The following is a 27,506-nucleotide window of genomic DNA, read 5'->3' as shown; positions in this document are numbered from 1 at the left end:
CTCTTGAAAGTGTATTTGGGGAACTCTATAATAAACTTGGGGTGCTGTAAGCTGTCAGCAGGGTTACTGTCTCTTTTTGCCTCCCTAAGAAGGAACATTTTTCTTCAGGAAAGCCGTCTTGTGATCCTCTCAGCTCATTAAACTTATGGTCTGTTTTGAATCTCACACCAACTCCATCTGTCAGTTGTGGTCGGCAATATGTTTTTGTGAGTTACTACCTCCGCCACGACTAGACTAGAGCTGACACAGCATTATATACATATTTGTGACATGAACACATGTATCTGTACAGTCTGACACTCACTCCAGGACTTGGACTTTATGCAGACGTGTGATGAGTGTGAGCAGCAGCTGGTCAGTGAGCTGACAGTGACTGAGGTCCAGCTCTGTCAGCCCGTCAGAGAAGTCCAGCATCCGGGCCAAACCTTCACAGGCCCTCTGATCCAGTGTGGTGTGACTGAGGTCCAGCTCTCCACCCAGGGCTCTACACAGGGACTCTCCCCGTCTCACTGTGTCCCTCTCACTGCTCCCAGGAACCAGGGACACCAGCTGGAGGAGGACAGCTTTACTGGCTCTGAACAGGACAAACAGAGCAAAGAGCAGACTGTTACCATGCAGAAACATTTCTGTGAACAAGTTTCTTCTCTGGTTTAGGTTATTCTTCCCTACCGGAGGCGGACTCTGTCTAGGACAGGAAACAGTAGGTCCAGACTGCTGTCTTCCACCTCACAGTCTCTCAGGTCCATCTGTGTGTCGCGGCTGCTGTGTCTCAGGATGGTGGAGACGGCCCTGCAGTCAACAAAGGTCAGACTCAGAGGCTCAGTCTGATCCTTCTCTGTCAGCTCCACACAGGAGGAGCAGGACAGATCCAGCCTGTGCTGTAGAGTCCTGAGCAGGCCTGATGCTGCCCCCTGCTGGGCATCAGAGGCAGCACAGCAGTGGATGAACCTCAGCAACAGATTCCTGTCAACACTGGTAGTAGAAATGATTCAGAAATGTAAGAAAGTTAACAAATTATACACAAATAATACAATCATATCACTTCATTGTTCAGATACCAATATGACCAGCAGACTCACAAATATTCCACACAAATAATGATACAGGATATTAAAGAGTGCAGTGTTATCATGACTGATTTCAACACCATATACTAGTCTGAAATTAATCATGACATAAAAAAGAGTCCAAATACTCAACAGTGTTATTGAGCAGGTTTACAAGTAAGTAAAGGCAACTTTGTTACTTCTGGTTACAACCTGGTTTAGTCTACAGGAAATGAGACGTTGCCCAAAATAAAGCAGTGTACTGCAAGTATCTCGGTGTCTCCAAAGATACTTTAAATGATTTGTTCATTTATTGGAGCGTTTAAGCAAATCTGCCAAATATTATTGCCACCATAACACTGAAATAAATATGGTTGATAGCTGTGATCTTACACTGCTGTGTAATGAAATAAGTAAACACCAAACCAACAGTACTGCAAAGTGTTCAATAAGAGACTGAAGGCAGATTTTGGATGCTAGAGCTTACAGCAGAGTCCTCTGAAGACACCCTGAGTCTAATACATCAATCATAGGAGGGATGCAATCTATCTCATCTGTATCCTCTAACATCTAAGGTGCTCTCCCAGTATGTTACCAGGGATGGATAAATGATATCCTGTGTGTTAGAGAGTACTGATACAGCTACAGCGTTAAGAAATGAGCACTAATGTCTGACCTGAGTTGAGAGACTTTGTCCAGTGTAAAGAGGATGGACTCTATTTCCTCTGTTGGTATGGAGGTCCACTGCAGGTTTACTTTAACTCTGTCACTGTGTTGAAGGATGAAGAGCAGAGCAGCACAGTCCACCGAGTCCAGCTCTCTGCAGGTCAGGTTGATCACATGATCCAATGACCTCAGTAAACTGGGTATCATGTGACAGGTTTGAGCTTTATGGATCTCTCTGATGGCAGTCAACACAAAGCTGGGACTGGGCCTGAAAGCATACAGTGTATTTACCAATAACACTCTGTCTGGTCCTACAATGAACAAACTGATGATGAAACAGAAGCCATAACAGAACATATACAATTTATTAAATGGAAAACAACTTTATGTCTGTGTCCAATAAAAGGGGAAAAACAGTTTGACAATCTTTTGAATACAATCCTGTCCAGAAAGGGAAGCAGATGTGTGATTCTCTCCTGTAAGAAGCAGTTCTTCCTCAGGTTCACAGTGATGGTCTGAGCTGACGACTGCTGCAGCAGATACTGAAGAACCTCCCAGTTCAGACAGCAGGAGGTCAGGTCTCCACCAACCTTACTGAAGAAGGAACAGGTCAAGTCCTCATCCTGGATTTCATGGAGGAGGTCCAGTAGCTGCTGCAAACTCTCTTCATTCAGTCTGCACATTTCATAATGAATGTTTTAGAAAAGGTGAGTATTAATACGTTAGACATTTTCATTAATTAGTGTGTGTTCATAAGGCTGAGGAAAGACTTTACTTGATTGTTAGAGGGCCATCGTGAAGCAGCAGTGAAGTGAGACCCTGAGCAAAGATGCTGAGCTCAGTCAGGTCTAACCGTCTGACTGACCAGTGTCTCAGCACGGACGCCAAACTACTGACAACCTTCAACAATACTCGTTCTGATAGTTGGGTTGTCTTAGTGACAAGAGAAAGCTCATCAACAGCCAGACAGGCCACTCTCCCTCTTCTTATCCATCCAAACAGTCTCAAGGCCGTGTTGTTGGACAGTCTGAAAATGAAGAACAGATGTCCTGAAATATGTGATGAAATTCAGTACATGAACATACAGCAGGAGGAAACAGTATGTAAAGACAGTATGTTGTTAAATGATGACTGAACTGAAAAGTTCATTTATCTTTACCATTTCTGAAATAAACCATGTGGTATTTGTAAAAATACAGTATTAGTCTGACTTACCTGAGCCTTGAGATATAAGGCAGACACTGTAGGAAACTCCTCACTTCACTCTCTTCATCTGAGCAGCCTGTCAGCTCCACTTCTTTCTTCTCTGATTGGAGTTTCAGCACTTCCAGCAGGATGGAGACCTTTCTCTCTGACAGGTTTATGGACCAGACTGTAGGTGACTGGAAAACTGACTGTAATGCTGGAAGGACTCTCCTGCCTGTTTTAGTTTCAAAGTCCTTCACCTGAGAGTACAGATCCAGTAGGAAATCCTGATCATCGTCATAAATGCACACTGATGATAACAGCTCCAGTATCTTCTCTCCTGTCTGCTGTTCTCTCTCTGCTGCTGCACAGAACAGATTCCCCAAGAACCTGATTTCTTTATCAGGATCTGACCGTCGAGGAAAACTGGGACAATAAGAAGGAAACATTTTGTGAGGATTTGATCTCAGCTACATAACTACAAACACACACTACTGATGGACTCTATCTTGTACATGGATGTCCTGTATAAAATTAAATTAAAACACTTCATTTACCAGGAAAGGATATAAATCATTTTTGAACTATTACTGCCTCACAACACAAACACCAATCCTGTGTGTGAAATCACTGCATATTTGCTACCTACAGGTTATATTCACTTTAAGTAATTCAAATGTAAAATATATGTAGAATATGGGGCTCTGCGATTAATCTAATTATATTTTCATTACGATTTTGGAAAACAAGATAATCGAGATAAAATGATTATTGTTTATTATTGTCATTTCGTAATGATGTTCTCGTTTTGTCTTGTGTTGCAAATCTAACAAACCTCTTTCCTTTACAGCGGTGCGCTTTCGCCCCTAAACGCCTCCGACAGGCTTTGAGCGTCTCTGTCCACAGACTAACCTGCTTCACCAGGCTGACTGACAGCTGACATTTACTGAACCTAAATAGTTTGCATGTCGGCTCCACGGGAAGAAATCAACAGTGTTTGTACTTATTGATTCATTGGTTTCATTTCCTCGCCCACTGTAGAGAGTGAATCTGCCGGTAGTGAAACCGGGGCTCGGTGCTCCGGTTGGATACAAACGGAGAGCCGGGGCTAGCAGGGAGGCTAGCTGGCTGTGCTTCCCTCCGGTCATGCTGCGGCTAACGCTCCGCTAGCCTCCCTGCTAGCCCCGGCTCTCCGTTTGTATCCAACCGGAGCACCGAGCCCCGGTTTGTTATTCAGGTTAAAGTGGGAAAGGCAGCGGATCTGTCGGACAGCTGAGTGAAGTGGAGCCTGCGGAGGAAACACCGGGACCGTCGGGATGGAACAGTCCGTGGAGGTGCTGCGGTGTTCGGCTGCACAGATAGGAAACCCCTCGGCTGACAGGATGTACCACTCTGTTTCAAAAAACTTTTTCTTCTTCTTCTTTTTGGTTTATAACAGCGGTTGGCAACCAGCGTATGAGGTGCATTACCTCCTCCCTCTGCTTCAGACTGCGGACCAAAGATTCAATCCTACACATTAATCCTGGCTGTCTAATAAAGTCAAAGAAAACTACTGCTCCACCCAATTGGCAGCTTCATTAAAGTTTTAACGCTGAGCTCCTGAACTCCAGTCTTCCTAAGTTCTTCCCTCATATACAGTTGTGATCATTAGTTTACACACCCTGCTAGAATTTGTGAAATATCGGCCATATTTTGGAAAAAATGACTGATCATGCTGTAAACTTTAGTTTTATTTAATGACAGTGGTCAGGTGAAGCCATTTATTTTCATATAATTATATTTGCCCTTTTTACATCATAATTATAACTGAAATCACCAAAATGGCCCTGATCAAAAGTTTACACACCCTTGAATGTTTGACCTGATAATATACACACAAGTTGACATACACAGGTTTAAATGGATATGAAGGGTAAGTTTCCACACCTGTGACTTGTTTGATTGTAATTAGTGTCTGTGTATAAATAGTCAATGAGTTTCTCAGCTCTTGAGAGACCCCTGCACATTTCATCCAGGGCTGCTCTGACATTACTGGATACTGAGCCATGAGGAAAGCAAAAGAACTGTCAAAGGACCTACGAGAAAAGGGAGTTCAACTTTATAAAGCAGTAAAAGGATATAAAAAGATATCCAAAGATTTGAAAATGCCAATCAGTAGTGTTCAAGCTCTGATAAAGAAGTGGAAAATGAAGGGTTCTGTTGATACCAAGCCACAGTCAGGTAGACCAACAAAGATTTCAGCCACAATTGCCAGAAAAATTGTTCAGGTTGCAAAGAAAAACCCACATGCAACTTCAGCTGAAAGTTGCATGTTTCTGTTTCAAGCTGAACAATAAGGAGGTACTTGAACAAAAATGGGCTGCATGGTCCAATTTCCAGAAAAAAGCTGTTACTGTGCCAACGCCACAAAACAGCCTGCTAACAATATGCCAAACATCAACTACACAAGCCTCAAAACTTCTGGAACAAAGTTATTTGGAGTGATGAGACCAACATTGAACTTTATGGTCACAACTATAGACACTATGAATGGTACATATCTTACAGCTTCTGACAAGGTTTGTAGACTTATGAGCACAACTGTATTGTCTTTCTCCATCATTAGTACAATCTATGATTGCATGTGTAATAGTCTCCTCAGCCAGGTGGAAAGAAATATGTGCATGTATCGGCATTGACAATCAGCAAAAAAGAGAGTCAAAAAGTAATTGTGTTAAATAATCCTGATCTCAATATTGACCAAAATAATCCTGATTACCAAGAACCTGATTACTTTATCAGGATCTGACCGTCGAGGAAAACTGGAACAATAAGAAGGAAACATTTTGTGAGGGTTTGATCTCAGCTACATAACTACAAACACACACTACTGATGGACTCTATCTTGTACATGACTGTCCTGTATAAAATTAAATTCAATTTAAAACACTTCATTAATCAGGAAAGGCTACAAATAATATTTGAACTATTACTGCCTCACAACACAAACACCAATCCTGTGTGTTAAATCACTGCATATTTGCTACCTACAGGTTATATCTACCTTAAGTCATAAAAATGTAAAATATATACAGAATATTTAATTAAATTGTGAAACAGCTAAATCTAGAGTCCACATTACATGCAGTAGAGACAATCCCATCACTTAATGCCATTTTTACAGCTGTGTTCATCATAGTCAGCAAAAATAACTAATCATGAGGTAAAAAAAAAAGCAATGACTATTTTTATTAGCTGTATAAATGTAGCAGGGTTTATTTGTGTTAATTTATGAATATTTTGTTTTTAGTGTTTGAACAATGAACTTTTTAAGCTGCCAAGATGGCTGCCATTAATATTCTAACTAATTTAACCCTTAACTAATAGACATGGTTATTTTATCAATGTGCCATATTTAACAGTTCATCACATTTTCATATTTCTGTGTTCATTATATGTGTAAATATTATATATAAACTACCATACACAGTCATGTGGAAAAGAGAAAAGTTAAGACACCCCATGACAACATATTTAAACATACATAGATGTGTTTGACATAAGTAGATTGTAGGTGAGTGGAATAAAGAAGTATGACACCTCTGACCTTACACACCGTGATGTAATGTTTATGTGGACTGATCAGTGGAACACATTACATTAACATTAAAACTAACAGTGAGTTGTGTCATTGTAAAACAAAACTCCTTAAATATTCACTAAAGTCATGTGACTCACCTGAGCCTTGAGATATAAGGCAGACACTGTAGGAAACTCCTCACTTCACTCTCTTCATCTGAGCAGCCTGTCAGCTCCACTTCTTTCTTCTTTGATTGGAGTTTCAGCACTTCCAGCAGGATGGAGACCTTTCTCTTTGACAGGTTTATGAACCAGACTGTAGATGACTGTAAAACTGACAGTAATGCTGGAAGGACTCTCCTACCTGTTTCAGTTTCACAGTCCTTCATCTGAGAGTACAGATCCAGTGGGAAACCCTCATCATCATCATCATCATCATAACTGCACACTGATAATAACAGCTCCAGTATCTTCTCTCCTGTCTGCTGTTCTCTCTCTGCTGCTGCACAGAACAGATTCACCAAGAACCTGATTCCTTTAGAATAAGATGACCAGTCAGGAGGAAAACTGGAACAATAAGAAGGAAACATTTTGTGAGGATTTGATCTCAGCTACATAACTACAAACACACACTACTGATGGACTCTATCTTGTACATGGCTGTCCTGTATAAAATTAAATTAATTTATAACACTTCAATAATCAGGAAAGATTATAAATCATTTTTGAACTATTACTGCCTCACAACACAAACACCAATCCTGTGTGTGAAATCACTGCATATTTGCTACCTACAGGTTATATTCACTTTAAGTAATTCAAATGTAAAATATATGCAGAATATATAATATAAATAGTGAAAAAACTAAATCTAGAGTCCACATCATGTACAGTAGTTAAAATATCATCCCAGCATGCTTTACCTCTGAGATGGAAGACGTATAAATTACTGTTATGCTACATTACATCTGTCAGTGGAGACACAAAATGATCATTCATAAGTGTCTGAAATCTTCATTTACTGCTCACTATAGAGTTGGTAGAATTTACATCATAGTCAGTAAAAATAACTAATCATGAGGTAAAAAAGCAATGACTGTATTTTAGCAGCTTTGTAAATGTAGCAGTGCTTGTTTTTCTTAATTTATGAACATTTTGTTTTTATTTTTGAACAATGTATGTTTTAAGCTGCCAAGATGGCTGCCATTACTATTATAAGTAATTTAATCATGTCAATGTCACATATTTAACATTTCATCACATTTTCATATTTCTCTTTGTTCATTATGTGTGTAAATATTATAAATAAACTACCATATATCTGACAGAAGGTGGTTTGACTCTTTTGTGTGTGTAAATCTTTTAATATCAGAGTCCCTGAGGTTCCCAAAAACTAGGAAAGCAACTTATCTCACAACATATTTCATATATTTCAACCCATGTTCCCTGTGAATATTATGATCACTTCACTGGTCTACAGTATTTTTTGGACTTACCTGAGCCATGAGATATAAGGCAGACACTGTAGGAAACTCCTCACTTCACTCTCTTCATCTGAGCAGCCTGTCAGCTTCACTTCTTTCTTCTCTGATTGGAGTTTCAGCACTTCCAGCAGGATGGAGACCTTTCTCTCTGACAGGTTTATGGACCAGACTGTAGATGACTGGAAAACTGACTGTAATGCTGGAAGGACTCTCCTGCCTGTTTTAGTTTCACAGTCCTTCATCTGAGAGTACAGATCCAGTAGGAAATGACTCTGATATTCTATGTTTCTCTCTTTAAAAGGGAATGTTTCATAACTGCACACTGATGATAACAGCTCCAGTATCTTCTCTCCTGTCTGCTGTTCTCTCTCTGCTGCTGCACAGAACAGATTCACCAAGAACCTGATTCCTTCATCAGGATCTGACCACCAGGGAGGAAAACTGGAACAATAAGAAGGAAACATTTTGTGAGGATTTGATCTCAGCTACATAACTACAAACACACACTACTGATGGACTCTATCTTGTACATGGCTGTCCTGTATAAAATTAAATTAAAACACTTCATTTACCAGGAAAGGATATAAATCATTTTTGAACTATTACTGCCTCACAACACAAACACCAATCCTGTGTGTGAAATCACTGCATATTTGCTACCTACAGGTTATATTCACTTTAAGTAATTCAAATGTAAAATATATGCAGAATATATAATATAAATAGTGAAAAAACTAGATCTAGAGTCCACATCATGTACAGTAGTTAAAATATCATCCCAGCATGCTTTACCTCTGAGATGGAAGACGTATAAATTACTGTTATGCTACATTACATCTGTCAGTGGAGACACAAAATGATCATTCATAAGTGTCTGAAATCTTCATTTACTGCTCACTATAGAGTTGGTGGAAATTTTTATCAAAGTCAGTAAAAATAACTAATCATGAGGTAAAAAAGCAATGACTGTATTTTAGCAGCTTTGTAAATGTAGCAGTGCTTGTTTTTCTTAATTTATGAACATTTTGTTTTTATTTTTGAACAATGTATGTTTTAAACTGCCAAGATGGCTGCCATTACTATTATAAGTAATTTAATCCTGTCAATGTCACATATTTAACAATTCATCACATTTTCATATTTCTCTTTGTTCATTATGTGTGTAAATATTATAAATAAACTACCATATATCTGACAGAAGGTGGTTTGACTCTTTTGTGTGTGTAAATCTTTTAATATCAGAGTCCCTGAGGTTCCCAAAAACTAGGAAAGCAACTTATCTCACAACATATTTCATATACTTCCAACCCATGTTCTCTGTGAATACTACAGATGGGGGACAAATTAAAGGAAAAACCTGAATAAAAAGTGGAGAAACATATCAAATGCAGATGCTTCTGTTCACCAGGGCTCACTGAATGCTTTGGTGAGGATGAAAATGATGTCAATAAAATGTTCGAGCCTTTACAGTCACCAGATCTCAACCCAGCTCAACACCTATGGAAGATTTTGGACCAATGTGGAAGACAATGCTCTCCACCACCATCTTCATAAGACCAAATAATATAATAGAAACTCTCATCTTCAAATCTATTCAGTGATGTCTGTGATTGTCTCTGATGCTAGATGTCCTTTTGTTATGTCTGGCTATGATTGTTTTTCTTTCTATCTGCTGTACTCAGGTCTCTCTTGCATTCTGATCTCAATGAAATGAGCTGATTAAATAAAGGTTGTTTAAATAAATGAGGGAATATCTTGTGGAGGAATGGTGTTCATCTCTCCAATAGAGTCCACAGACTTGGAAAGGAGCACTGAAGCTGTTCTGGAGGCTCGTGGTGGCCTGACTCCTTACTAAGACACTTCATGTTAGTTTTTCCTTTCATTTGTCACCAATTGTATTTTTAATACACTGGTCTGCAGTATTTGTCTGACTTACCTTAGCAGTGAGATATAAGGCAGACACTGTAGGAAACTCCTCACTTCACTCTCTTCATCTGAGCAGACTGTCAGCTCCACTTCTTTCTTCTCTGATTGGAGATTCAGCACTTCCAGCAGGATGGAGACCTTTCTCTTTGACAGGTTTATGAACCAGACTGTAGATGACTGGAAAACTGACTGTAATGCTGGAAGGATTCTCCTGCCTGTTTTAGTTTCACAGTCCTTCACCTGAGAGTACAGATCCAGTAGGAAATCCTGAACACCCTCATAACTGCACACTGATGATAACAGCTCCAGTATCTTCTCTCCTGTCTGCTGTTCTCTCTCTGCTGCTGCACAGAACAGATTCACCAAGAACCTGATTTCTTCATCAGGATCTGACCACCAGGGAGGAGGAAAACTGGAACAATAAGAAGGAAACATTTTGTGAGGGTTTGATCTCAGCTACATAACTACAAACACACACTACTGATGGACTCTATCTTGTACATGGCTGTCCTGTATAAAATTAAATTAAATTTAAAACACTTCATTAATCAGGAAAGGCTACAAATAATATTTGAACTATTACTGCCTCACAACACAAACACCAATCCTGTGTGTTAAATCACTGCATATTTGCTACCTACAGGTTATATCTACTTTAAGTCGTAAAAATGTAAAATATATACAGAATATTTAATTAAATTGTGAAACAGCTAAATCTAGAGTCCACATTACATGCAGTAGAGACAATCCCATCACTTAATGCCATTTTTACAGCTGTGTTCATCATAGTCAGCAAAAATAACTAATCACGAGGTAAAAAAAAAGCAATGACTATTTTTATTAGCTGTATAAATGTAGCAGGGCTTCTTTGTGTTAATTTATGAATATTTTGTTTTTAGTGTTTGAACAATGAACTTTTTAGGCTGCCAAGATGGCTGCCATTAATATTCTAACTAATTTAACCCTTAACTAATAGACATGGTTATCTTATCAATGTGCCATATTTAACAGTTCATCACATTTTCATATTTCTGTGTTCATGATATGTGTAAATATTATATATAAACTACCATACACAGTCATGTGGAAAAGAGAAAAGATAAGACACCCCATGACAACATATTTAAACATACATAGATGTGTTTGACATAAGTAGATTGTAGGTGAGTGGAATAAAGAAGTATGACATCTCTGATCTTATACACCGTGATGTAATGTTTATGTGGACTGATCAGTGGAACACATTACATTAACATTAAAACTAACAGTGAGTTGTGTCATTGTAAAACAAAACTCCTTAAATGTTCACTAAAGTCATGTGACTCACCTGAGCCCTGAGATATAGGGCAGACACTGTAGGAAACTCCTCACTTCACTCTCTTCATCTGAGCAGCCTGTCAGCTCCACTTCTTTCTTCTCTGATTGGAGTTTCAGCACTTCCAGCAGGATGGAGACCTTTCTCTTTGACAGGTTTATGAACCAGACTGTAGATGACTGTAAAACTGACAGTAATGCTGGAAGGACTCTCCTGCCTGTTTCAGTTTCACAGTCCTTCACCTGAGAGTACAGATCCAGTGGGAAACCCTCATCATCATCATCATCATCATAACTGCACACTGATAATAACAGCTCCAGTATCTTCTCTCCTGTCTGCTGTTCTCTCTCTGCTGCTGCACAGAACAGATTCACCAAGAACCTGATTCCTTTAGAATAAGATGACCAGTCAGGAGGAAAACTGGAACAATAAGAAGGAAACATTTTGTGAGGATTTGATCTCAGCTACATAACTACAAACACACACTACTGATGGACTCTATCTTGTACATGGCTGTCCTGTATAAAATTAAATTAATTTATAACACTTCAATAATCAGGAAAGATTATAAATCATTTTTGAACTATTACTGCCTCACAACACAAACACCAATCCTGTGTGTGAAATCACTGCATATTTGCTACCTACAGGTTATATTCACTTTAAGTAATTCAAATGTAAAATATATGCAGAATATATAATATAAATAGTGAAAAAACTAGATCTAGAGTCCACATCATGTACAGTAGTTAAAATATCATCCCAGCATGCTTTACCTCTGAGATGGAAGATGTATAAATGACTGTTATGCTACATTACGTCTGTCAGTGGAGACACAAAATGATCATTCATAAGTGTCTGAAATCTTCATTTACTGCTCACTATAGAGTTGGTAGAATTTACATCATAGTCAGTAAAAATAACTAATCATGAGGTAAAAAAGCAATGACTGTATTTTAGCAGCTTTGTAAATGTAGCAGTGCTTGTTTTTCTTAATTTATGAACATTTTGTTTTTATTTTTGAACAATGTATGTTTTAAGCTGCCAAGATGGCTGCCATTACTATTATAAGTAATTTAATCATGTCAATGTCACATATTTAACATTTCATCACATTTTCATATTTCTCTTTGTTCATTATGTGTGTAAATATTATAAATAAACTACCATATATCTGACAGAAGGTGGTTTGACTCTTTTGTGTGTGTAAATCTTTTAATATCAGAGTCCCTGAGGTTCCCAAAAACTAGGAAAGCAACTTATCTCACAACATATTTCATATATTTCAACCCACGTTCTCTGTGAATACTATGTTTACTACACTGGTCTACAGTATTTTTTGGACTTACCTGAGCCCTGAGATATAAGGCAGACACTGTAGGAAACTCCTCACTTCACTCTCTTCATCTGAGCAGCCTGTCAGCTTCACTTCTTTCTTCTCTGATTGGAGTTTCAGCACTTCCAGCAGGATGGAGACCTTTCTCTCTGACAGGTTTATGGACCAGACTGTAGGTGACTGGAAAACTGACTGTAATGCTGGAAGGACTCTCCTGCCTGTTTTAGTTTCACAGTCCTTCATCTGAGAGTACAGATCCAGTAGGAAATGACTCTGATATTCTATGTTTCTCTCTTTAAAAGGGAATGTTTCATAACTGCACACTGATGATAACAGCTCCAGTATCTTCTCTCCTGTCTGCTGTTCTCTCTCTGCTGCTGCACAGAACAGATTCACCAAGAACCTGATTTCTTTATGAGGATCTGACCGTCGAGGAAAACTGAAACAATAAGAAGGAAACATTTTGTGAGGATTTGATCTCAGCTACATAACTACAAACACACACTACTGATGGACTCTATCTTGTACATGGATGTCCTGTATAAAATTAAATTAAATTGAAATACTTCATTAATCAGGAAAGGATATAAATCATTTTTGAACTATTACTGCCTCACAACACAAACACCAATCCTGTGTGTGAAATCACTGCATATTTGCTACCTACATGTTATTCTCACTTTAAGTAAATAAAATGTAAAATATATACAGAATATATAAATATAAATAGTGAAAAAACTAGATCTAGAGTCCACATCATGTACAGTAGTTAAAATATCATCCCAGCATGCTTTACCTCTGAGATGGAAGACGTATAAATTACTGTTATGCTACATTACATCTGTCAGTGGAGACACAAAATGATCATTCATAAGTGTCTGAAATCTTCATTTACTGCTCACTATAGAGTTGGTAGAATTTACATCATAGTCAGTAAAAATAACTAATCATGAGGTAAAAAAGCAATGACTGTATTTTAGCAGCTTTGTAAATGCAGCAGTGCTTGTTTTTCTTCATTTATGAACATTTTGTTTTTATTTTTGCACAATGTATTTTTTAAGCTGCCAAAATGGCTGCCATTACTATTATAAATAATTGAATCCTGTAAATGTCACATATTTAACATTTCATCAGATTTTCATATTTCTCTGTTCATTATGTGTGTAAATATTATAAATAAACAACTGTTTATCTGAGATAAGGTGATGTGACCCTTTTGTTTGTGTAAATATTTTAATACACACCCTCTATTGTTGCCTTGCTGTGAAAATGAAAGGGGAGAGATTTTTCACTAAAAGCCTATAAAGAGAGATTGAACTAAGCTCCAAACAGAACAAGCTCTGATCTAGAACATAGGAGATAGCAGTTGAAGTGTTTTTGAATCTTTGTTGTCAGGCTTCCTGGTTTCTCTCTCTGAGTTTCAGGAGGTGAGTCAGCTGACATGGGTTACACCCTCTACTGTTGCCTTGATGTGAAAATCTGAAAGGGGCGGGTTCAGCCGCGACACTTCCTGGTACTTAAACACACAAGCTGCACTGCGGTGGAAGAACGAATCGGGTAAAGACCTGTGAGTCTACCTGTGCGAGTCCTTTTTCCAATATCTATTCAGGAAGCCTGCCTCACTAACCATGTGCTACAAAGACATCCCTGTCATCCAAGGCTTTCGAAAAAAATCACATCTGTCGCAGACAATGCAACCCTGAGAACCTCTATTCACTCACAAAAGCCTCCTCTACTCACTCCTCCTGTACTCTTGGCCTATGGAATTGCCAATCAGCAGAAAACAAAACAGAATTTATCCAAGCACATGTTAATCTGTAAGACATGTGGGTACTAGCCCTGACCGAAACCTGGATCCATCCGGAAAACACTTCTACATCGGCCGCACTCTCTGTTGACTCCACTTTCTCACACACACCCCGTTCTGTTGGGCAGTACGGGGGTCCTCATTTCCAAAGATTGGATATTCACTAAGTGCTCTCCACTAAGCAACAGCTCCTCCTTTGAATACCATGCAATCAGTGTTACTGCTCCTGTTAAGCTGTTTGTAGTTGTCATATACCGCCCACCAGGGTGTCAACTGGGGAACTTTGTAGTCGAACTAGACGATTCATCTCAGCCATTCCTGATGATGACACACCACTGACTGTCATGGGAGACATGAACACTCATACTGACAAAACTCAAGCAGCTGACTTCCTGTCACCTCTGTCCTCATTTGACCTTAAACAGGTCTCCATCCCTCCCACACACAAAGCAGGCAATACTCTTAATCTAATTTTTACTCAGAAGTCCTCCTCAGCAAATCTGACCGTCACCCCCCTACATCTGTCAGACCACCTCTTTATTCAATTCACGATCACCTTACCAGAACATCCTCACGTTCCTCCGCAAATGGTCCCTTTCTGCCGCAACATCTGGTCCCTCACACCAACTCAACTTTCTGAAGTCATCAAAAAGCAAAGGGCAGAACTCAGAGCAGCAGAGAGGAAATGGCGTAAATCCAGAGAGCCCAGTGACCTCAGTGACTATCAGGGTCTCCTAGCATCATTGTCCTCCAGTTTAAAACCTGCTAAGACCACTTACTATCAGACCAAGATCTGTGGCACCACAGATGCTCGGAAAATGTTTTCTGCTGTCAAATCACTCCTCAGTCTGCCTCTTCCTCCGCCCTCTGCTCTGCTCACTGCAGACATGTTTGCCCATTTTTTTAATGATAAGGTCTCTGCCATCAGTGACCATTTCTCTGAGCCTGACCAGCTCAGTCTGCAGCTGCAAGCTAACAGGCCCAAACTCTCCTCATCCTCTCTGCTGCTGCACAGAACAGATTCACCAAGAACCTGATTTCTTTAGAATAAGATGACCAGCCAGAAAGAAAACTGGAACAACAAGTGAAACAACTAAATCTATGTAGCCCAGGGTACTTTAATCTGACATTAAATACCACTATTACTGAATTTCTTGGCTACCACTAGTTTCTTATATGTTCTGGTCAGAGAAAATATGTTTTGGTTAGAATTTACATGTTCAATTCAATATAAACAATATATTTTGCCACATTGGGTAGATTGTTTGCAGCGTACTGGGTGAGTCTGCTGTGTAAATAGAGTACAACCTATGTTGTTTAGTTTTATTATATGTAAATAGTTTTTATGGATCATGTTATGTTTCCTGTATTGTGATTGGCTGAGGGGCGGGAGCTAGCGAGTAGGCAGGAGGTCGGGAAAAAAACACAGAGGGTGCATCCCAAGTCTCTTAAATTGCATCCACGTTTCCCTCACTGGCGTCTTTTCCTTGCGTCTTAGTCCCTCCCACCGTGGATGCAAGGAGAGACGCAAGGAAACCAAGCGAGGAGAGAGGAAACGAGGAAATTTGTTTTAAGAGACATGAGACGTCCTCTCCTCTGAGGCGTCATGTGAAGCGACGTCCTTTTCTGATGACGGCAACATGGACACTCATACTGACAAAAGATGGATCAGCTGTCAGTCGGCTTTAACAGCTGTAGAAACTTCTCATGGAGTTTGTGTCTGCACACATGTGCACTGTGTTAATACTAATAAAGGTTCACAGTTATCACCGCTAGAGCAGCTGTTTCCTCTCTGCAGCCTGTTACCTGTTTAACAAACACCTAAATAACAACCTGCATTCTGCATTTATACTGTGTCCTGCTCAGAGGCACAGGAACCATTTCTACTCGCGGAATGCGTTTATACCATTTATTGATTATTTGTATCTGTATTTTTTGATAATCCTGATAGTGAATTCATCATTCAATAACCCAGAATATGATCATTTCTTCTGAACACTGGAAAATATGTATTAGGCTAAATGTTTCAGGGAAAATGGAAATTATGTAACTCATATCAAACCCGACGCTCAGGAATTTTCAGCCTCACATGTGACTGAATGGAAATGACGATAAATGATGTAAAATATAAATGTGTTTAACTGTTATTATGGATAAAATTAAAGTCAGGAAGAGTCTGTCTGTCAGCAAGAAACTGTTTAATGGAGGAAATAATAGATCATGAAAAGAAAAATCTTTCTAATACATGAAGAAAGTTGTTAATGGTTCTTTTGTTGATCAGGTCGACAATTAATAGATTTTAACTATATGATGAATCAGAAAACAACTAAAGCATAAAACTTGGGAGTGATCCATTTAATTTCAATCTATAATCTGTCTCCACTTCGGTATGAAACTGCAGTGATGTGTCAGATCAGGCTGATCAGGTGCAGCGTCCAATCAATAACTGATATCCAATAAGGGGGCGTGTTGGCCGGTAAAAGACTTCCATGAAGGCTGCTGTCGTGTTTCCTCGCTCCTCCGAGCAAAATAAGAGACTTGGGACGCCTGTCAAAATGGCGCATCAGGAACAACTTCCGGTTCAGGCGAGGAGACATAAAGTAAGAGACTTGGGACGTCCCCAGAGAATGAAAGTAGTGACGAGAAAGTGAAGCAGAGAAAAACACTCGGAGAGATGTAATAACAAGAGTAAGGTTGCAAAGTGTGTTTGTAAGTTTTAGTGCTGTAGAAATTAGAGCATAAGACTGCAAACCAGTGAACGCCGGCTGTGTGTACTGGGAGTAGTGAAGTAAAGCGTCAACACAGTAGCCGGTGTTGTGAGTTAGCCTTTGTAGCTAGTTAGCCTAGCTAGCTGCCATCGAGGGACTCTTCTGAACTGCCCATAAAGTGTTTGGACTGCTCAACTAGCGCTTTGAACTGCTCCAAAAGCGCTGGAACAGCCCAGATAGCGCTCCAGGTGACCCGGATAAAGCCTGGTAGCTCCTCTAGCAACGAGGGAGAAAGAAGATTTCTTCTGTTGCCCGCCACGGTCAGCCTCATCCCGCCACGGTCAGCCTCATCCCGCCACGGTCAGCCATCAGCCCGCCACGGTCAGCCTCATCCCGCCACAGACAGCCTCAGCCCGCCACGGTCAGCCTCAGCCCGCCACGGTCAGCCTCAGCCCGCCACGGTCAGCCATCAGCCCGCCACGGTCAGCCATCAGCCGGTCAGTTTAGTCCGCAACGCTTGACTGTGTAACATCAGGACTCTCAGACTAACACTGCTATTGTGAGTACTCAGCTTTTATTTTCTGCTTGTTCAGAGTGAAACGGCTTCAACTGGTTTTGGCCACCACTTTCTCCAGCATCGACCAGGCGTGCAACGGAGGTTTGTTTTATTTAATATCTTTAATTTTTCGGGTTGCTGGCTTGTGTGAGTGTGAGGGTGAGAGTGTGTGTAACAATGTTTTTAAGTGCCACTTAAAGGGCACCATACGATTTCATTCAATATATTTTTTTTACTTTTGGCATTGCATAATGGTATTTGGGGGATAGGCAAAAAGTATATTAAGAGATAAAAATACTGCAAATCAAGAAGGTTAAAGGGACCTTGTGTGAGTACAAACTGTTTACTTTCATGATGGGTTTACTGTTATTTATTTTAGTGTGTGTTTTATTTGAAATGACTTTTTTCCACTTAAGTTAATGAATTTTGAGTTAATTTGTTGGGACATAGTTGTTCTGTGATTTTTGGTTGGGTATATACATAACCCTAAGGAGGCCACCAAAATAAGGGAATAAGTAGTTATTAGTTATTACTATTGAACTACACTCCAAAATAACCGGAATAAGGGCTTAACTAAATCAAATTAGGGAATTAAGACTACTACTGATGGACTCTATCTTGTACATGACTGTCCTGCACAAAATTAAATTAAATTAAAAACACTTAATTAATCAGACGAGACTATAAATCATTTTTGAACTATTACTGCCTCACAACAAAAACACCAATCCTGTATGAAATCACTGCATATTTGCTACCTGAAGGTTATATTCACTTTTAAAAGTATAAAATATATGCAGAATATATAATATAAATAGTGAAAAAACTAAATCTAGAGTCCACATCATGTACAGTAGTTAAAATATCATCCCAGCATGCTTTACCTCTGAGATGGAAGACGTATAAATTACTGTTATGCTACATTACATCTGTCAGTGGAGACACAAAATGATCATTCATAAGTGTCTGAAATCTTAATTTGCTGCTCACTATAGAGTTGGTGGAAATTTTTATCAAAGTCAGTAAAAAAATAACTAATCATGAGGTAAAAATGTAATGACTATTTTTTACAGTTATGTAAATGTAGCAGTACTTGTTTTTATTCATTTATGAACATTTTGTTTTTATTTGTGAACAATGAATTTATTAAGCTGCCAATATGGCTGCCAATACTATTATAAGTAATTTAACCCTTAATTAATAGACGTTATCATTTCAATGTCCCATATTTAAGAATTCATCACATTTTCATATTTCTCTCTGTTCTGTATGTGTACAAGTCTTATAAATAAACTACCATATATCTGACAGAAGGTGGTTTGACTCTTTTGTGTGTGTAAATCTTTTAATATCAGAGTCCCTGAGGTTCCCAAAAACTAGGAAAGCAACTTATCTCACAACATATTTCATATACTTCCAAACCATGTTCCCTGTGAATATTATGATCACTTCACTGGTCTGCAGTGTTTTTTGGACTTACCTGAGCCCTGAGATATGAGGCAGACACTGTAGGAAACTCCTCACTTCACTCTCTTCTTCTGAGCAGCCTGTCAGCTTCACTTCTTTCTTCTCTGATTGGAGTTTCAGCACTTCCAGCAGGATGGAGACCTTTCTCTCTGACAGGTTCATGGACCAGACTGTAGGTGACTGGAAAACTGACAGTAATGCTGGAAGGACTCTCCTGCCTGTTTTAGTTTCATAATCCTTCACCTGAGAGTACATATCCAGAAGGAAATCTTCCTCATTATCATAACTGCACACTGATGATAACAGTTTCAGTATCTTCTCTCCTGTCTGCTGTTCTCTCTCTGCTGCTGCACATAACAGATTCACCCAGAACCTGGTTCCATGTGAGGATTTAAACCTGGGAGATAAACTGGAACGAGAAGAAAACATTTTGTTATGATCTGATGTCAGTGACACAAAGAGAGCTGTGCATTAGTGATATAGAGTGTATCTGCTAAAAGCCTACAAATACTCATTAACGAGAATAATACAGAAAAATCAGTCTGAAATTAAAGCAGCAAAGCTTTTAACAGGCTGGGTTGTATATAGATTTTAAAAGACATTTACTGACTAAAATCCTTCACAAAATGTTAAAGTAACCAGGAAAGTCAGGCAATATCACTCCTGAACCAACAGGAAGGTGGAAAGAAACACGTTACCCAAATCATTTATGAATCAATTAGCTCCAAAGCCTTGAATACTGGACCACAAGTTTTAACATCCACCATTCTGTAAAACTCTATGAAACTTCATAGAGAACTAGTGTGAAATGTTTAAGATGTCCAGTGGTGAACTTACCACATCCTGATGACCAGCAGTGTATTTTCATTACTGATAATAAATCACTTGAGTAAAACTCTCATTCACTCCTCTGGATCATTCATCACTCAAACTTCATACTCACTTACAGTTTATTTATTGGATGTATTAGAGTCAGAGTAGCCAATCAACAAGCCTCACATCCAGCATCTATGACTGATCACATTTCATGACTAAATCTCTTTATGATTCAGTACTCCAGATGTGAACCACTTTAAAAATGTCTTAAGATGACTCATAAATCCAACATGAACACACTGAGGTACTGAGAGGGGAACTGTCATGTGTGGTTATTCTTTAATGCAGGAAACTACTGCTTCATGGCTGACATTTGTATAATCACAGTAAAAAAGAACATCACTGGTCCTGAGAAAGAACTGATGCTCTCTGTTGTTTACATTTCTGGAGCTTGTTGGAACAAATCATTATAGCTGAGTCTCTGTTTATGTTTCACTGAGTTGATGGATGACTGATGAAAACAGCCTCAAACTAACAAAACTGTTCATGTTAAAAACAAACCAGGAGCTGGATGGAGTAAACGTGTCTCAGCTAATAGTAGATGAGCAGTACTCTGTAAGAGCTTTGACTTTCTGCACAAAGGAACTCTGGGTAATTTAGGAGTAAGTATATTGTAGGTGAGTGGAATAAAGAAGTATGACATCTCTGATCTTATACACCGTGATGTAATGTTTATGTGGATTGATCAGTGGAACACATTACCTTAACATTAAAACTAACAGTGAGTTGTCTCATTGTGAAACAACTCCTTAAATGTTCACTAAAGTCATGTGACTTACTCGAGCCCTGAGATATATAAAATTAAATTAAATTAAATTAAAACACTTCATTTACCAGGAAAGGATATAAATCATTTTTCAACTATTACTGCCTCACAACACAAACACCAATCCTGTGTGTGAAATCACTGCATATTTGCTACCTACAGGTTATATTCACTTTAAGTAATTCAAATGTTAAATATATGTAGAATATGGGGCTCTGCGATTAATCAAATTATATTTTCTTTTACGATTTTGGCTTCCAACGATTATGAAAACAAGATAATCGAGATAAAATGATTATTGTTTATTATTGTCATTTCGTAATGATGCTCTCGTTTTGTCTTGTGTTGCAAATCTAACAAACCTCTTTCCTTTACAGCGGTGCGCTTTCGCCCCTAAACGCCTCCGACAGGCTTTGAGCGTCTCTGTCCACAGACTAACCTGCTTCACCAGGCTGACTGACAGCTGACATTTACTGAACCTAAATAGTTTGCATGTCGGCTCCACGGGAAGAAATCAACAGTGTTTGTACTTATTGATTCATTGGTTTCATTTCCTCGCCCACTGTAGAGAGTGAATCTGCCGGTAGTGAAACCGGGGCTCGGTGCTCCGGTTGGATACAAACGGAGAGCCGGGGCTAGCAGGGAGGCTAGCTGGCTGTGCTTCCCTCCGCTCATGCTGCGGCTAACGCTCCGCTAGCCTCCCTGCTAGCCCCGGCTCTCCGTTTGTATCCAACCGGAGCACCGAGCCCCGGTTTGTTATTCAGGTTAAAGTGGGAAAGGCAGCGGATCTGTCGGACAGCTGAGTGAAGTGGAGCCTGCGGAGGAAACACCGGGACCGTCGGGATGTAACAGTCCGTGGAGGTGCTGCGGCGTTCGGCTGCACAGATAGGAAACCCCTCGGCTGACAGGATGTACCACTCTGTTTGAAAAAACTTTTTCTTCTTCTTCTTTTTGGTTTATAACAGCGGTTGGCAACCAGCGTATGAGGTGCATTACCTCCTCCCTCTGCTTCGGACTGCGGACCAAAGATTAAATCCTACACATTAATCCTGGCTGTCTAATAAACTCGAAGAAAACTACTGCTCCACCCAATTGGCAGCTTCATTCAAGTTTTAACGCTGAGCTCCTGAACTCCAGTCTTCCTAAGTTCTTCCCTCATATACAGTTGTGCTCATTAGTTTACACACCCTGCTAGAATTTGTGAAATATCGGCCATATTTTGGAAAAAATGACTGATCATGCTGTAAACTTTAGTTTTATTTAATGATAGTGGTCAGGTGAAGCCATTTATTTTCATATAATTATATTTGCCCTTTTTACATCATAATTATAACTGAAATCACCAAAATGGCCCTGATCAAAAGTTTACACACCCTTGAATGTTTGACCTGATAATATACACACAAGTTGACACGCACAGGTTTAAATGGATATGAAGGCTGCCTCACTAACCATGTGCTACAAAGACATCCCTGTCATCCAAGGCTTTCGAAAATAATCACATCTGTCACAGACAAAGCAACCCTGAGAACCTCTATTCACTCACAAAAGCCTCCTCTACTCACTCCTCCTGTACTCTTGGCCTGTATGGAATTGCCAATCAGCAGTAAACAAAACAGAATTTATCCAAGCACATGTTAATCTGTAAGACATGTGGGTACTAGCCCTGACCAAAACCTGGATCCATCCAGAAAACACTTCTACATCGGCCGCACTCTCTGTTGACTCCACTTTCTCACACACACCCCGTTCTGTTGGGCAGTACGGGGGTCCTCATTTCCAAAGATTGGATATTCACTAAGTGCTCTCCACTAAGCAACAGCTCCTCCTTTGAATACCATGTAATCAGTGTTACTGCTCCTGTTAAGCTGTTTGTAGTTGTCATATACCGCCCACCAGGGTGTCAACTGGAGAACTTTGTAGTCGAACTAGACGATTCATCTCAGCCATTCACACCACTGACTGTCATGGGAGACATGAACACTCATACTGACAAAACCCAAGCAGCTGACTTCCTGTCACCTCTGTCCTCATTTGACCTTAAACAGGTCTCCACCCTCCCACACACTAAGCAGGCAATACTCTTAATCTAATTTTTACTCAGAAGTCCTCCACAGCAAATCTGACCGTCACCCCCCTACATCTGTCAGACCACCTCTTTATTCAATTCACGATCACCTTACCAGGACATCCTCACGTTCCTCCGCAAATGGTCCCTTTCTGCCGCAACATCCGGTCCCTCACACCAACTCAACTTTCCAATGAGGTATTAGCTACCCTGCCTCCTCATAACGAATTCTCCTCATTTGCTGTCAATGAGGCTACAGACACACTCTGTTACTCACTGGCCTCCTCTCTTAACAGCCTCTGCCCTCTAATATCCAAATCTGCTCACAATACCCCCCTTAGTCCATGGCTCACTGAAGTCATCAAAAAGCAAAGGGCAGAACTCAGAGCAGCAGAGAGGAAATGGCGTAAATCCAGAGAGCCCAGTGACCTCAGTGACTATCAGGGTCTCCTAGCATCATTGTCCTCCAGTTTAAAACCTGCTAAGACCACTTACTATCAGACCAAGATCTGTGGTGCCACAGATGCTCGGAAAATGTTTTCTGCTGTCAAATCACTCCTCAGTCTGCCTCTTCCTCCGCCCTCCGCTCTGCTCACTGCAGACATGTTTGCCCATTTTTTTAATGACAAGGTCTCTGCCATCAGTGACCATTTCTCTGAGCCTGACAAGCTCAGTCTGCAGCTGCAAGCTAACAGGCCCAAACTCTCCTCATCCTCTCTGCTGCTGCACAGAACAGATTCACCAAGAACCTGATTCCTTTAGAATAAGATGACCAGCCAGAAAGAAAACTGGAACAACAAGTGAAACAACTAAATCTATGTAGCCCAGGGTACTTTAATCTGACATTAAATACCACTATTACTGAATTTCTTGGCTACCACTAGTTTCTTATATGTTCTGGTCAGAGAAAATATGTTTTGGTTAGAATTTACATGTTCAATTCAATATAAACTATATATTTTGCCACATTGGGTAGATTGTTTGCAGCATACTGGGTGAGTCTGCTGTGTAAATAGAGTACAACCTATGTTGTTTAGTTTTATTATATGTAAATAGTTTTTATGAATCATGTCATGTTTCCTGTATTGTGATTGGCTGAGGGGCGGGAGCTAGCGAGTAGGCAGGAGGTCGGGAAAAAACACAGTGGGTGCATCCCAAGTCTCTTAAATTGCATTCACGTTTCCCTCACTGGCGTCTTTTCCTTGCGTCTTAGTCCCTCCCACCGTGGATGCAAGGAGAGACGCAAGGAAACCAAGCGAGGAGAGAGGAAACGAGGAAATTTGTTTTCAGAGACATGAGACGTCCTCTCCTCTGAAGCGTCATGTGAAGCGACGTCCTTTTCTGACAGCTGATCACAGATGGATCAGCTGTCAGTCGGCTTTAACAGCTGTAGAAACTTCTCATGGAGTTTGTGTCTGCACACATGTGCACTGTGTTAATACTAATAAAGGTTCACAGTTATCACCGCTAGAGCAGCTGTTTCCTCTCTGCAGCCTGTTACCTGTTTAACACCTAAATAAAAACCTGCATTCTGCATTTATACTGTGTCCTGCTCAGACGCACAGGAACCATTTCTACTCGCGGAATGCGTTTATACCATTTATTGATTATTTGTATCTGTATTTTTTGATAATCCTGATAGTGAATTCATCATTCAATAACCCAGAATATTATCATTTCTTCTGAACACTGGAAAATATGTATTTGGCTAAATGTTTCAGGGAAAATGGAAATGATGTAACTCATATCAAACCCGACGCTCAGGAATTTTCAGCCTCACATGTGACTGAATGGAAATGACGATAAATGATGTAAAATATAAATGTGTTTAACTGTTATTATGGATAAAATTAAAGTCAGGAAGAGTCTGTCTGTCAGCAAGAAACTGTTTAATGGAGGAAATAACAGATCATAAAAAGAAAAATCTTTCTAATACATGAAGAAAGTTGTTAATGGTTCTTTTGTTGATCAGGTCGACAATTAATAGATTTTAACTATATGATGAATCAGAAAACAAGTAAAGCATAAAACTTGGGAGTGATCCATTTAATTTCAATCTATAATCTGTCTCGACTTCGGTATGAAACTGCAGTGATGTGTCAGATCAGGCTGATCAGGTGCAGCGTCCAATCAATAACTGATATCCAATAAGGGGGCGTGTTGGCCGGTAAAAGACTTCCATGAAGGCTGCTGTCGTGTTTCCTCGCTCCTCCGAGCAAAATCAGAGACTTGGGACGCCTGTCAAAATGGCGCATCAGGAACAACTTCCGGTTCAGGCGAGGAGCCATAAAGTAAGAGACTTGGGACGTACCCAGAGAATGAAAGTAGTGACGAGAAAGTGAAGCAGAGAAAAACACTCGGAGAGATGTAATAACAAGAGTAAGGTTTCAAATTGTGTTTGTAAGTTTTAGTGCTGTAGAAATTAGAGCATAAGACTGCAAACCAGTGAACGCCGGCTGTGTGTACTGGGAGTAGTGAAGTAAAGCGTCAACACAGTAGCCGGTGTTGTCAGTTAGCCTTTGTAGCTAGTTAGCCTAGCTAACGGCCATCAAGGGACTCTTCTGAACTGCCCATAAAGTGTTTGGACCGCTCAGCTAGCACTTTGAACTGCTCCAAAAGCGCTGGAACAGCCCAGATAGCGCTCCATGTGACCCGGATAAAGCCTGGTAGCTCCTCTAGCAATGAGAGAGAAAGAAGATTTCTTCTGTCGCCTGCCACGGTCAGCCATCAGCCCGCCACAGACAGCCTCATCCTGCCACGGTCAAACTCATCCCGCCACGGTCAGCCATCAGCCGGTCAGTTTAGTCCGCAACGCTTGACTGTGTAACATCAGGACTCTCAGACTAACACTGCTATTGTGAGTACTCAGCTTTTATTTTCTGCTTGTTCAGAGTGAAACGGCTTCAACTGGTTTTGGCCACCACTTTCTCCAGCATCGACCAGGCGTGCAACGGGGGTTTGTTTTATTTAATATCTTTAATTTTTCGGGTTGCTGGCTTGTGTGAGTGTGAGGGTGAGAGTGTGTGTAACAATGTTTTTAAGTGCCACTTAAAGGGCACCATACGATTTCATTCAATATATTTTTTTTACTTTTGGCATTGCATAATGGTATTTGGGGGATAGGCAAAAAGTATATTAAGAGATAAAAATACTGCAAATCAAGAAGGTTAAAGGGACCTTGTGTGAGTACAAACTGTTTACTTTCATGATGGGTTTACTGTTATTTATTTTAGTGTGTGTTTTATTTGAAATGACTTTTTTCCACTTAAGTTAATGAATTTTGAGTTAATTTGTTGGGACATAGTTGTTCTGTGATTTTTGGTTATAATTTTTGGGTATATGCATAACCCTAAGGAAGCCACCAAAATAAGGGAATAAGTAGTTATTAGTTATTACTATTGAACTACACTCTAAAATAACCGGAATAAGGGCTTAACTAAATCAAATTGGGGAATTAAGACTACTACTGATGGACTCTATCTTGTACATGACTGTCCTGCACAAAATTAAATTAAATTAAAAACACTTAATTAATCAGACAACACTAGTAAAAATAACTAATCATGAGGTAAAAATGCAATGACTATTTTTTTTACAGTTGTGTAAATGTAGTAGTACTTGTTTTTGTTAATTTATGAACATTTTGTTTTTATTTGTGAACAATGAACTTATTAAGCTGCCAATACTATTATAAGTAATTTAACCCTGAATTAATAGACGTGGTTATCATTTCAATGTCCCATATTTAAGAATTCATCACATTTTCATACTTCTCTCTGTTCTCTATGTGTACAAGTATTATAAATAAACTACCATATATCTGAGAGAAGGTGGTTTGACTCTTTTGTGTGTGTAAATCTTTTAATATCGGAGTCCCTGAGGTTCCCAAAAACTAGGAAAGCAACTTATCTGACAACATATTTCATATACTTCCAAACCATGTTCCCTGTGAATATTATGATCACTTCACTGGTCTGCAGTATTTTTTTGGACTTACCTGAGCTGTGAGATATGAGGCAGACACTGTAGGAAACTCCTCACTTCACTCTCTTCTTCTGAGCAGCCTGTCAGCTTCACTTCTTTCTTCTCTGATTGGAGTTTCAGCACTTCCAGCAGGATGGAGACCTTTATCTCTGACAGGTTCATGGACCAGACTGTAGGTGACTGGAAAACTGACAGTAATGCTGGAAGGACTCTCCGGCCTGTTTTAGTTTCATAATCCTTCACCTGAGAGCACATATCCAGAAGGAAATCTTCCTCATTATCATAAATGCACACTGATGATAACAGTTTCAGTATCTTCTCTCCTGTCTGCTCTTCTCTCTCTGCTGCTGCACAGAACAGATTCACCCAGAACCTGGTTCCATGTGAGGATTTAAACCTGGGAGATAAACTGGAACGAGAAGAAAACATTTTGTTATGATCTGATGTCAGTGACACAAAGAGAGCTGTGCATTAGTGATATAGAGTGTATCTGCTAAAAGCCTACAAATACTCATTAATGAGAATAATACAGAAAAATCAGTCTGAAATTAAAGCAGCAAAGCTTTTAACAGGCTGGGCTGTACATAGATTTTAAAAGACATTTACTGACTAAAATCCTTCACAAAATGTTAAAGGAACCAGGAAAGTCAGACAATATCACTCCTGAACCAACAGGAAGGTGGAAAGAAACACGTTACCCAAATCATTTATGAATCAATTAGCTCCAAAGCCTTGAATACTGGACCACAAGTTTTAAC

At 39.7% G+C, this 27,506-nt stretch overlaps 1 protein-coding gene across 1 annotated transcript in view; it reads right to left on the bottom strand.

The window, feature by feature from the left end:
* LOC122976244 overlaps nucleotides 1-27,506 on the bottom strand; it is a 1,153,509-nt gene that overhangs the window by 1,810 nt on the left and 1,124,193 nt on the right. Inside the window, exons 42-52 of the mRNA XM_044344621.1 lie at nucleotides 26,762-27,157; nucleotides 19,068-19,463; nucleotides 12,530-12,955; nucleotides 9,876-10,277; nucleotides 7,952-8,380; nucleotides 6,615-7,022; nucleotides 2,928-3,323; nucleotides 2,139-2,387; nucleotides 1,723-1,980; nucleotides 670-972; nucleotides 305-574 (exon numbers count right to left, since the gene is read on the bottom strand). Coding sequence (XP_044200556.1) covers nucleotides 305-574; nucleotides 670-972; nucleotides 1,723-1,980; nucleotides 2,139-2,387; nucleotides 2,928-3,323; nucleotides 6,615-7,022; nucleotides 7,952-8,380; nucleotides 9,876-10,277; nucleotides 12,530-12,955; nucleotides 19,068-19,463; nucleotides 26,762-27,157 — 3,933 coding nt within the window. The remainder of the gene's footprint in view (nucleotides 1-304; nucleotides 575-669; nucleotides 973-1,722; nucleotides 1,981-2,138; nucleotides 2,388-2,927; nucleotides 3,324-6,614; nucleotides 7,023-7,951; nucleotides 8,381-9,875; nucleotides 10,278-12,529; nucleotides 12,956-19,067; nucleotides 19,464-26,761; nucleotides 27,158-27,506) is intronic.

Source organism: Thunnus albacares, chromosome 24 (assembly GCF_914725855.1).
Source record: "Thunnus albacares chromosome 24, fThuAlb1.1, whole genome shotgun sequence".
In the NCBI taxonomy this organism is placed as follows: Eukaryota; Metazoa; Chordata; class Actinopteri; order Scombriformes; family Scombridae; genus Thunnus; species Thunnus albacares.
Note: the sequence above shows the minus strand (reverse complement) of the source record. Positions and strands in the feature narration are given on the sequence as shown.